Source organism: Pristiophorus japonicus, chromosome 1 (assembly GCF_044704955.1).
Source record: "Pristiophorus japonicus isolate sPriJap1 chromosome 1, sPriJap1.hap1, whole genome shotgun sequence".
Lineage (NCBI taxonomy): Eukaryota > Metazoa > Chordata > Chondrichthyes > Pristiophoridae > Pristiophorus > Pristiophorus japonicus.
In genome coordinates, this window is record NC_091977.1 from 334,350,706 (window position 1) to 334,364,071 (window position 13,366).

A 13,366-nucleotide genomic window follows, 5' to 3' on the forward strand; every position below is an offset into this window, starting at 1 on the left:
GTCGCCTGTCACATTAATTCTCCGCTCCACTCCCACTCTGTGGTCCTCGGCCTTACACTGTTCCAACGAATCTCAACGCAAGCTCGAGGAACAGCACCTCATCTTTCGTTTAGGCTCTTCACAGCCTACTGTTCTGCTGAATATATTTAAGATGGAGATAGACAGATTTTTGAGCAATAAGAGAATAAAGGGTTATGGGGAGCGGGCAGAGAAGTGGAGCTGAGTCCATGATCAGATCAGCCATGATCTTATTAAAAAGTGGAGCAGGCTCGAGGGACCACGTGGCTGACTCTTGCTCCTATTTCTTATGTTATGTTCTGGACTCGACATCAAGTTCAACAATTTCAGACCATAACCCCTGCCCCTATTTTTTTCTCTTTCCCATGGCAGCTGTTGATGATTCTGCCATTTCCATTTACACCCTATCTAGACTCATCTTTTGTTTCTTAACTTGCCCCATTACCATCTCCTTTTGCCTTGCACCATCATCCCTTTTGTCTCTTAATCTCTTCTGCCTTCCACCCGATCACAGACCTTCCCTTTTATTCTTTCCTACCCTTCACTTGCTGAAAAACCTGTACATCTTTTTCCAGTTCTGATGAAGGGTCATTGACCTGAAATGTTAACTCTGTTTCTCTCTCCACAGATGATGTCTGACCTGATGAGTATTTCCAGCATTTTATGTTTTTATTTAATTACCACTGCTGTTTTTGATATACATATATGACTTAAACTTGGGGGTACAGGGCACAATTTTGATATTTACAGATGACATGAAACTTGGAAGTGTAGTAAACTGTGAGGAAGATAGTAATAGACTTCAAAAATACATAGATCAGCTGGTGGAATGGGCAGACATGGCAGATGAAATTCAATGCAAGGAAGAATGAGATGAGACCCCCATATATACTAAATGGTACAATTTTAAAGGGGGTGCTTATGCACACATTTTTGAAGGTGGCAGGACAGGTTAATAAAACAGTTAATAAAGCATATAGAATCCTGGGCTTTATAAATAGAGGCATAGAGTACAAAAGCCAGGAAGTTATGCTAAACCGATTTAAAACATTAGTTCGGCTCCAGCTGGAATATTGTGCCCAATTCTGGGTACCACACTTTAGGAAGGACGTGAAGACTTTGGAGAGGGTACCAAAGAGATTTACTGGAATGGTTCCAGGGATGAGTGAATACAGTTACATGGATAGACTAGAGAAGCTGGGGTTGTTCTCCTTAGAGCAGAGAAGGCCAAGAGATTTGATAGAAGTGTTTAAAATCAAGAAGGATTTAGATAGAGTAAATAAAAAGAAACTGTTTCCAATTGCTGAAGGGTCAATAACAAGGCGGCACAGATTTAAAGCGATTGGCAAACGAACCAGAGGCGACTCGCGGAAAAACTTTAAGCAATGAGTGGTTAGGATTTGGAATGGACTGCCTGATTGCGGTGGATACAGATTCAATAGTGGCCTTCAAAAGCGAATTAGATAAATGTTTGAAGGAGAAAATAATTGCAGTAATATGGAGAAAGAGGAGGGAGTGAGACTAACTGGAATGCTCTTCGAAAGAGCCGGCACGGACTCGATGTGTCGAATGGCCTCCTTCTGTGCTGTACTATTCCACGATTCTATGATTACTGCTCACACAACTTACTGTGCTTCCTAACTTAGTGTCATCTGCAAACTTGGGTATACAATACTATTCCTTCATCTAAGTCATTGATATACATGGTGAAAATCTGAGGCCCCAGAACAGATCCCTGTGAAACTTGTCACATCCTGCTAATCAATGTACATTCCCTTTATCCCCATTGTTACCTCTCTCCCAAACAATTACCAATTCACGTCAAATGGTTATCTCCAATTCCATGCAATTTTATTTTTGTTAATCTCTTGTGCCGCACCTTGTCAAATGCCTTCTGGAAATCCACATAGACAACATCCACAAACAATCCCCTATCCACCATGTTAGTGACCTCCTCAAAAAATGAAACTCGATTAATTAGACCCTTCACAACTACATGTCACCAAGGGGCAGCATATAACTGAGGAAGAGGAAGAAGCCAAGGATAGATTATTGGGGAACTACAGAAGTAACGGTGTGGGGGCTGGAAGAGAAGCCGTTTTTGGAGATACTCTGGCTACAATTGGATAGGTAAGAGTGATACCAACTGAGAGCTGGAGAACAGAGGAAAGACATGGAAGAGGATAGTGTGGTCAACCATGTCAAAGGCTGCAGAGAGGTAGAGAAGGACGAGGTAGGTTACTGCACCATGGTCAATCACAAAAGATGTCATATGCAACTTTCATGAGGGCCATTTCTGTGCTGTGGCAAGAGCAGAAACCCAATGGGAGATTCAAATGTGAAGTTGCAAGAAAGATGGGCACAGATTTGGAAGGTGACAACATGTTCAAGAACATTGAAGAGGAAAGGGAGATTTGGAGATGGCACCATAGTTTGCAAGGGCAGGGGAGGGTCAAGGGTGGATTTTTTTGAGGTGGGAGACTAGCAGTCTTGAAATAGAGAGGGATGGCACCTGAAGAAAGGCAACCATTTACAATAACAACAAGAATTGGGCCCAGGAAGGGAAGTTGGGTGGTCAGCAGCTTAGTGGGAATGGGATCAAGAGAGCAGGATTTATGCCTCATAATCATTAAGTAATTAAGTTCAGAGAACATATTGGTGGTGGGGAGGGGGGGGGGGGGGGGGGTCGAGAAATAGGGCGAGTGGGAGCCTGTGTGAGCTTGGAGGTGAAGGTAGGGATGCGGCAGAAGCAGCTGGATGGACGGTTTCAATCATAATGACAAAGAAATCGATGAGCTCCTCGCACTTGTTAATGGAGGCAAGAGTGGAAGAGGCAAGAGAGAAGGGTTTGAGAAGATGGTTGGTAACAAAGAAAAGAAACCGGAGTTTATCTTTGCTTTCCAAGATGATCCAGGAGTAGAATGATTTTGGCAGAGGAAAGCGAGATCTGATAGTGCTTAATGTGGTCTGCCAGATCTGGTGATGGATGGTTAAACCAGTTGTATGCCAGATAAACTCAAGTCTACATCCATTGAGAAAGCAAAGAGGATAGCCACACCAGGTAACCGACTAGAATGGGGAGAGATTAAGGGGGAGAAATTAGTCTCCTTTGCACCTCCCGTTAGCGCCTCCGGGGGGGGGGGGGGGGGGGGGGGGGGAATAATGAGGCGCTACCGGCTCTTGACCAGGTACGGCGAGAGTACCGACGTCCATGAACTTGCCTTGCAGGTTAGCGAGAGCAGCAAACCCCAACGCCACGAGCTCATGCGCCCCAGAGGTCGTGACGTCAACAGGTGCGCAGCTCCCTAGCACTACCCTGGACACAAACTTCGGTTCCGCCTCCCTGCGGCATCGCCGGGCGTCAACACTGGCAGCTGCAGGTGGCGTTGTAAAGTAGGCCAGTCGCTTGCCGATCAGTATTTAAAGGGAGCAGTGGTGAGGTAGGTGAAAAATCTTCTGAACCTTCTGTTCATTTTTTTTTTACCTTTACCAAGTTAAAGTGCTTGGGGCTGATCGTCGCAGATTGCGGCTGCCGTCGGCGAGGAGGGGATTCAATTTATTGCAGAACCTGCAGCAATGGCCCTTCCCTGTAAGGGAGGGAAGGAGCCTCCGATCCCAGCAGCTCTGTTGCTACTGCCACTCTTGCCTGGTTTAGTGCTCCAAGAGAAGTGGTAGCGCGGCTCTCCTAGAGCGCTAAACCCGCAGTTTGCGTCCGCTAGAATTTGGTCATTCCCGGCGATATATTTGCGCCCCTGAAAAAGTTAGCGCCCTAAATGCAGTGCTACTCAATTTCAAGCCCCAAGGGTTTTACTGGAAATCAGGGCATCAAAGATGGAGGAGAGGTAGCGGTTGCGCAGATTGACAGTTGCAAAAAATATTGTGGTTAATGGAGAGCCTAAGGCTGGGCAGTTTGAGAGTTTGAAAGTTCTGTAGCGAGAGACTTAAGAGGAGAACTTACTGCAGGGCTGATGCAGAGGAAGTGCAGTTGCAACATGTTGGGTGGTGAGAAATTCAAAGTAATAGTCAGAGATGACAGTCTTGAGATCAAGGCCATGCCAATAGAGAGGTAAGATGAGAAGGCATCGTCAATGAGGATAGAAGCACAGTGAAATCAGACACGAGAGAGAGGGCAAGATAAGTTGGGTTGAAGATTGAAATTACTGAGGGTGAAGAATCACTCAGACTGATGGAGGTAAAGAGTGAGGATAACTCAGTGAGAAACTCGGGGTGAGGCTCAGGGCAGTAGAGAATGAGAATTTTAAAGGAAAGGCGAGATAGGTGGAACAAGGTACAATGCTTGGAGAAGGCAAATATACGAGAGAGGGGGAAGTGATCAAGGTGTGATTTGGTGATAAGGGCCACACCACCACTGCGGCACTTTGGGCGGGGCAGACGGTGGAAAGTACAGCGCGGCAGGGAGGCTTCAGCAAGGAGCAAGGTATTGCCACCATGAGCCAAGTTTCCGCCAAAGCCAGACTGTCAATGTGATCATTCACAATAAGGTAAACGGCATGGTACTTATTCAACAATGAACAGGCATTCTGAAGAGAAATATATAGAGAGGATCGGGATTGTTGATCTTCTGGCAGAGACCAAGGGGGCGATAGCGGGTGAGGTGAGTGGGATGGCAAGGAGGTTGGGGAGATTAACCAACTACAGGTGCAAAGGCCAGCGAGAGATATGGATAAGGCACTTGGGGGGGTTACTGCTCATCATGAGGCAGTGACAAGTGCCCCATTGAAGCCTTTGGAGAATGCTGAGGAAAGCAGAGGGTAATTGTAGACTTATCCAAGAGGGATTCAAGCCTGGAATGGCAGCCAGAGAAAAGGAAGGCAGATGAGCAGTGATGGGTTGGGTCAGCATTGCAGGAGCAATGTACCCACGAGAGGAGAAATAAAATGACCCGGTCACAGGAAGGGGAGAAGACAGGAGTGATGGGTACAATAGGGGCCGAGAAGAAAAAGAAAGGGAGATGAAGTAATGGGTTTGGGTCCGGAGAGGCAGTAAAAAAGGACATGCGAATGGACATAGAAAGGTTTCAGGTTACACAGGCAATGACAACAATTAGGAGTACAGGAGACAGTATGAGTGTGCAAAGTTAAAGTCCGAGGTGCTGCGGTGGGATGAAGATAACTTGTACACAGGGTGGAGTCAACTTGAAGCACTGACAAACCAATGCCCTGCGTCGGAGACAGTTCTGGAGGGGGAAAAGCTGCTCAAGGGGCAGAGTATCAGTCAGTATATTGCTGAAAAGATAGCCATCCATGGCTAACTAAAGAAATAAAGGATGGTATCCAATTAAAAACAAGGGCATAAAAAGTTGCCAAAACTAGGAGGAGGAAAGAAGATTGGGAAGCTTTTAAAAGCCAGCAAAGAATGACTAAAAAATGATTAAGAAAGGGAAGATAGACTATGAAAGTAAACTAGCATAAGAACATAAGAAATAGGAACAGGAGTAGACCATACGGCCCCTCGAGCCTGCTCCACTTCCCCATCCACTTCCCATAACCCCTTATCGGTTAAGAAACTGTCTATTTCTGTCTTAAATTTATTCAATGTCCCAGCTTCCACAGCTCTCTGAGGCAGCGAATTCCACAGATTTACAACCCTCAGAGAAGACATTTCTCCTCATCTCTGTTTTAAATGGGCGGCCCCTTATTCTAAGATCGTGCCCTCTAATTCTAGTCTCCCCCATCAGTGCAAACATCCTCTCTGCATCCACCTTGTCAAGCCCCCTCATAATCTTATACGTTTCGAGAAGATCATCTCTCAATCTTCTGAATTCCAATGAGTAGAGGCCCAACCTATTCAACCTTTCCTCATAAATCAACCCGCTCATCCCCAGAATCAACCTAGTGAACCTTCTCTGAACTGCTTCCAAAGCACCACATCCACTGGTTCCCTTTTATCCACCCTGTTCGTTACATCCTCAAAGAATTCCAGCAAATTTGTCAAACATGACTTCCCCTTCATAAACCCATGCTGACTCTGCCTGACCGAATTTTGCTTTTCCAAATGTCCTGCTACTGCTTCTTTAATAATGGACTCCAACATTTTCCCAACCACAAATGTTAGGCTAACTGGTCTATAGTTTCCTGCTTTTTGTCTGCCTCCTTTTTTTAAATAGGGGAGTTACATTTGCAGTTTTCCAATCTGCTGGGACCTCCCCAGAATCCAGGGAATTTTGGTAAATTACAACCAATGCATCCACAATCCCTGCCGCTACTTCTCTGTTGAAATATAAAAACAGATAGCAAGAGTTTCTATAGGTATATAAAAAGGAAAAAAAAGAGTGGCCAATGTAAATGTTGGTCCCTTAGAGGATGAGACCGGGGAATTAGTGATGGGGAACATGGAGATGGCAGAAACTCTGAACAAATATTTTGTATCAGTCTTTACGGTAGAGGACACAAACAATATCCCAACAGTGAATAGTCAAGGGGCTATAGCAGGAGAGGAACTTAACACAATCACAATCACTAAGGAGTGGTACTCAGTAAGATAATGGAACTAAAGGCAGATAAATCCCATGGACTTGATGGCTTGCATCCTGGGGTCTTAAGAGAAGTAGTGCGGGGATTGGTTGTAATTTACCAAAATCCCTGGATTCTGGGGAGGTCCCAGCAGATTGGAAAACTGCAAATGTAAGGCCCCTATTTAAAAAAGGAGGCAAACAAAAAACAGGAAACTATAGACCATTTAGCCTAACATCTGTGGTTGGGAAAATGTTGGTGTCCATTATTAAAGAAGCAGTAGCAGGACATTTGGAAAAGCAAAATTCGGTCAGGCAGAGTGAGCATGAATTTATGAAGGGGAAGTCATGTTTGACAAATTTGCTGCAATTCTTTGAGGATGTAACGAACATGGTGGATAAAGGGGAACCGGTGGATGTGGTGTATTTGGACTTCCAGAAGGCATTTGACAAGGTGCCACATAAAAGGTTACTGCTCAAGATAGAAGTTCACTGGGTTGGGGGTAATATATTAGTATGGATAGAGGATTGGTTAAGTAACAGAAAACAGGGAGTCATGAATAATGGTTCATTCTCGGGTTGGCAATCAGTAACTAGTGGGGTGCCGCAGGGATCAGTGCTGGGACCCCAACTATATACAATCTATATTAACGACTTGGATGAAGGGACCGAGTGGAATGTAGCCAAGTTTGCTGACGATACAAAGATGGGAGGAAAAGCAATGTGTGGGGAGGACACAAAAACCTGCAAAAGGATATAGACAGGCTAAGTGAGTGGGCAAAAATTTGACAGATGGAGTATAATGTTGGAAAGTGTGAGGCAGAAAGAAAAAAAAAAAAATCGAAGAGCAAGTTATTATTTAAATGGAGAAAGATTGCAAATTGCTGCAGTACAGCGGGACCTGTGGGTCCTGGTGCATGAAACACAAAAGCAGAGTATGCAGGTGCAGCAAGTGATCAGGAAGGCCAATGGAATCTTGGCCTTTATTGCAAAGGAGATGGAGTATAAAAGCAGGGAAGCCTTGCTACAGTTATGCAGGGTATTGGTGAGGCCACACCTAGAATACTGCGAACTGTTTTGGTTTCCATATTTAAGAAAGGATACACTTGCTTTGGAGGCAGTTCAGAGAAGGTTCACTAGGTTGATTCCGGAGATGAGTGCGTTGACTTATGAGGAAAGGTTGAGTAGGTTGGGCCTCTACTCACTGGAATTCAGAAGAATGAAAGGTGATCTTATCGAACATATAAGTTTATGAGGGGGCTTGACAACGTGGATGCAGAGGATGTTTCCACTGATAGGGGAGACTAGAACTAGGGGGCATAATCTTCGAATAAGGGTCCGCCCATTTAAAACTGAGATGAGGAGGAATTTCTTCTCTGAGGGTTGTAAATCTGTGGAATTCACTACCTCAGAGATCTGTGGAAGCTGGATCATTGAATAAATTTAAGACAGAGATAGACAGTTTCTTAACCAATAAAGGAATAAGGTGTTATGGGGAGCAGGCAGGGAAGTGAATCTAAATCCATGATCGGATCAGCCAGGATCCTATTAAATGGCGGAGCAGGCTCAAGGGGCCGTATGGCCTGCTCCTGCTCCTATTTCTTATGTTCTTATGAAGGTTATCCAGTGGAAAAGATGGTGGAGAGGGAGTGGGGAGTCGACCATGAGTCACAGAAGTTGATGCAGGGGTCCAATAGAGGTGCATAGAGGCCTCAATATTAGTAATGCACAACAGTGGATCCAGTATACCAGCAGAGGAGCGAGCAGCAATGAGAGCAAAACCGAAGGACCTCTGGTTTCAGCTACCAATGCAGAAGGTAACAGGCTTTGTCTGAGACACAGGTCATGAATACAGAACACGTCTTAAAGTGATGTTATATTCCAACACTGGTAGCTTGTAGAGGATGTAAATGTAGAGTACTGCAATTTGTTTTAACATTTTCATTAAAACCAAGATTTGAGTAAACAAAAAAAACCTCACCTTTAGGATAGAAATCTGTGAAAAATCTTTCTCCTCGAAGTAAGCATGTGTGATGAGCTGCAATTTTGCTTGAAGCAAACCATAAAGTGGCTATTAAGGGGGGAAATGCAACAAAGCGTTTCATTCATTTTGTTCAGTGAAGTTATAAAGCCATAATCTAGTTACTCATAAAAATGGAAACAGCAATTATACATGAGCAATTTCTACTAGGTGCCCGCACTGAAGAAAAGCACAAATGCTAAGTGTAGACCAGAATACATTGAAGATTTAAGATGTCCTTTACTGTTGGGTCACCACATTCTCTATGCAGCAAATTTATCACCTGGAATTAACTTGGGAAAAATCAAACTTTGGAATAAAACCTGTAACAAGCGCCAAAAGAATCTAAGTGGCACTTTGAGTCTTGGGAAAAGAGAAGTTAAAATGCAGCAATGCCAAGAAGTGGTGAATCACAGGTTTACAGTCACAGTTCCATCTACGGAGTTCCTGTTCTCAGTTGTATCAAAAAGAAGTGTAAAGCGAAGATTTAAACTGTTTTCAATTTGGAGAGAAGGGAAAAAAAGTAAAATTAGCAGTTGAGTGACCCCAAATTGCATTTCTCCTAATAAAGACATTGTTACAGACTTGCTTATCTGCACTGTGGTGTGCAATAAAAGTTAAAAGTTTTCGCTTCTTATCCAACTGGTTTCTACATTTCTTGTCTGTGGCACAGTAGACCCCTGACATTACCTCTGTGACTCATGGTGATGAAATTCTGAATGCCATCATACACAGACTTGCATAGTTAAAATGAAAACATACCAAGGAATAATATGCACTGCAAAAAATGATCAAGCAAAAAGTGTGTTAATGAACTAAAATCTTACGTGCATCTCAAACATAACACCCACCAGACCATTAGGCACAGTCTAAGAACTTAACGGGGTCAGCCTTGGCTCACTGATAGTACTCTCACTTCTGAGTCACTCCAGAGACTTCAACACATAATCTCAGTTGACACTCCTGTGAAGTACTGATGAAGACATTAAACCGAGGCCCCGACTGCCCTCTCAAGTGGACGTAAAATATCTCATGGCATTATTCGAAGAGGAGCAGGGGAGTTCTTTAAATGTCCCGGCCAATATTTATCCCTTAAGCAACAACAGTTAAAAAAACACATTACAACAGTGATTACACTTGAAAAGTACTTAATTGGCTGTAAAACACTTTCGGATGTCCTGAGGTCACGAAAGACATGCTATAAATACAATAAAATAATTAATTCATTCTCTTTCTTTCAAGGAGGGGGAAGCCACATTGCAATCTACTAGGTAAAACTAGACCTCAAACTTCTCAGTGAATAGTAGAATACTGCATGTGGCTGACAAAACATGTTATTGGGACATGAAGCATAAAGCCCACAAAATTTGTTAAAAATACTTTGTTTTTTGTAAACTGCATCAATATTGTTTAAAAACAATGAAACTCTTAATTTTTACACTAAGATCTAGTGGTAAAGTAACAAATCACAATAGTTAAAACAGCCTACAATTTGTTTGAAAGCAAATATGAGGCAGTATTATAGCATTGCATTGAATGTACAGCACAAAAACAGGCTATTTGTGTAACTGATCCTTGCTGATGTTTATGCTCCACATGAGCACACTCTCACCCCACTTCATCTAACCCCATTAACATATCCTTCTTTTCTTTTCTCCTTCAGGCATTTACCTAGCTTTCCCTTAAATGCATCTATGATATTCGAGTTCCACATTTAAACCTCTACCTGGATAAATTTATTAGTGACCATCTTATATTTATGGCCCCTAGTTATGGTCTCCCCACAAGTGGAAATATCTTGTCTATGTCTACTCTATCAAATCCTTTCATAATCTTAATGATCTCTATCAGTGCAGTCTTCTCTTTTCTGGAGAAAAGAGCCCCAAACTTGTTCATGACCCTTTTGTTTGTAAAATTAATGAAATTTGTCAGCCAACAGTTACAACTTTGAAGAAAAAATTGTGTATTCTTTAATTCAGTAGTTAATTTTAGTGTTTCCTCAAAGTTTAATTGTTCTTATTCAAAAGTAAATAGCCTGATTTGTAACCCCCAGTTATTTCCAAACATTTCTAGTAGCTTTCTAAGATTGGTATATCTCCATATCACTGTCAAAATTGAAACTGCTACACAGTTGGCTTAAAACAATGTTGGGTAGGAAATATACACTGTATTAGCACCCACATTTTGTCAAAGCAGTGAATTTCCAATCTTAACTTTGTAGAAGGCAGTCAGTTCCATATGGACCGGGGAGAGGGAAGAACAGATAAGGAACAGGTAACTCTTAACACGTCCTTGTCATCAGGTAAGAGCAGCATTTTGCAGGCCTGGGAACTAGTTCTCTAGCCCACTCAATGTACAGCAAGGGAAGAGGGAAAAAAAATGTATATGAAAAAAACAGAAATAAAATGAAATATATTCAAAATCTAGGAGGTATAGTTTTGTCTAATTCACCATTCAAACCCAAAGTGTGTCCAAAAGTAGTTAGATGAAACAGTGCTTTTGAAATATATTTGAGGAAAGTTCAGTCCACTTACCAACCTACTGAGTACACAAACGCTCTTCTGAACAGTTTCTCTTGTGACATCTGCCTGTCGAACTTTCAGGACCTGAAATTAAGTACGAATGTATTAAAATCAGAGCCATTACAGAACCATGCACTCATTGGCATAGCTTGTTGAAGATAATGAATTCCATAAAACAAAAGATTAGCGTAAAGACAGTGGCAAAAATAGATATATAGCAACACTCTGCAACAATAAATTTGTAAAACACAGATTTAGGACTATTTCTCCATATGGCAAATTCCCAAAATTGCAGAATGAGATGCAGAAAGATAAGCTGGGAACAGCAGGAGGGTGGGGCAAAATAGGACAAATTTTAAAATTGCCTACCTTAGAGCGATTTTGGCCAGAATTTTACCGCCGCTCAGAGCTGGGTTCAGAGGCGGGTCCGCTGTCAAAATATAAAAGACTGACAGAGAGTCTACAGCCCGCTGCAAACCCACCTCCACGTCAGTTTCCCAAGTGCCAGGTCTGTCTATGCTTTACAGACCCAACACCAAGCGGCGGGGAAGCCAATTGACATAGTTAAGAGCTTGTTAAAAGGTACTTAACAGCATTTTACCATGAGGAAAGGAGGTCAGGTTTTCAAATATTCCATTCCTCTGAATAGTTAACAACTGCAAAAGTGGTATAAAAGCTATCATTTCACAGTTGTTTACTTTCCAATCTTAGAAGTGGAGCCTTCAGGAGTTAGAAGACACTTTTCAGCTTTGTGCAGGTTGGAAGTGTTTGGAGTAAATTATCTATCCACTGTCGCCTTCTTGGAGCAAGCTCTCTCACCATTGACAGATCACTTCTGTCATCTCAACTTCAGCTGCCATCTCTTCCACCAGCATTGGTGCCCTTGAAAAAAATGTCACCTTGGTCCTCAGAATCCCACCACGAACAGCCCCAACACCAGCATACACCAACCTTCTCCGCAATCACCTGTTGCTGCACAGGAAACAGTGTATCAGCACCTGACCACATTGTTGCCTGGGAGGCCAGGGATTGCCTCACTAGAGCCAGATTTACTTCACTTCATGCTGAACACCCTGGCTGCCCCATAATGCACCAGGTTGGCACTACCCCACACCAGCACCACAAAGCCATTCCTTTCACACTCATCACTATTACGGGAGGGTATGTTATGTCTCACTTCACTTCAACTCACGAAGCCATTTCCAAAAGGTGCACACAAATCTGTCCAAGAAGGCAAAGTGTTGAAAATAAAGAATTCAATGTTTGGCAACACAACAGAAACTTTACATGAACATTGACTAAAAGACCCAAGTGCCGACTTTTGGGCGTTAGTTGGTCTGAGTGGACAAGGATGAGGATGAGTGTGAGCAGTGGCTGGTGAGATGGGGATGTGATAATGTAGATAGAAAGGGATGGCGGGAGGTGCAAGGTAAGTTGGTGTGAGTAAGGATGTGTAGGGATAGGGTAGGGAAGGCAGAGTGATGGGGATGTGTTGAGTGGCATATCAGGATGAGGTTGAGTGCGGCTTTGAAGTATCATTTCGTGATCTACGGAGATCATTGAAAGGCTTGCGCCACTGCAGCCAGGTCCTCCTAACAACATCCCTGCTTGTGCAACCAGGCTGCGTTGGTGTCCTCGGTAGGTCTCTTCCGCCCATTGGAAGGGAAGCCAACCTCCCTGCGTGCTGTCACTCCCTCCATAAGCATGAGAGAACCATGCACCTTTGTGCAGTGCTCATCAGTGTTTGCAGCACCTCAATGCTATCGAACACTGACAGCACAACTGTCAAAATCAATGTGGACATTGACCGGCTGATGTTACGTCATCAAATGATGTCAACAGACCCGCTTCCTTTTTATTCGCCTGGAACCTTTCATGGCAGGCTTAATAAGCCCGATCAACGGAAAATTCTTTTCAAAGTGCGGGATGGAGCCGGGAGCAGGGTCGCAAACCTCCACCAACCACGCCCGCACCGGACCCACCTCGGTGGGCGAAATCGCAGCTCTTGAGTCAATGGTCCAATTGGTGTTTAGATGGCAGTAATGTTTTGAGCTCGGAGACTTTTTTTTAAATGGTTGTTGTTGGGTTTTTATAGGATATCGTCATATATCTCTATTGCCCTTATGCAGAAGTATTAATTGGATAGCTCTACCAAAGAGCTGGCACAGGCACGATGGGCCGAATGGCCTCCTTCCGTGCTGTATCTGTCTATGATTCTAGGCTAGTACCTATTGCCTTATCCCGTGGAGGATATTGTCAGATATCCTTTACCTCTGATACATGTTAGAAAACGAGTAAAAACCAACACGTCTGTTTAATAATCTTTATTTATCA

The 13,366-nt window shown here is 43.3% G+C and overlaps 1 protein-coding gene across 3 annotated transcripts in view; it reads right to left on the reverse strand.

The window, feature by feature from the left end:
* avl9 (AVL9 homolog (S. cerevisiase)) overlaps positions 1-13,366 on the reverse strand; it is a 145,963-nt gene that overhangs the window by 57,617 nt on the left and 74,980 nt on the right. For 2 of the 3 annotated variants that reach the window (XM_070889365.1, XM_070889355.1), the window contains exons 4-5: positions 11,045-11,116; positions 8,472-8,561 (exon numbers count right to left, since the gene is read on the reverse strand). In XM_070889365.1, coding sequence (XP_070745466.1) covers positions 8,472-8,561; positions 11,045-11,116 — 162 coding nt within the window. The remainder of the gene's footprint in view (positions 1-8,471; positions 8,562-11,044; positions 11,117-13,366) is intronic. The other variant, XM_070889373.1, reaches the window with a different exon arrangement.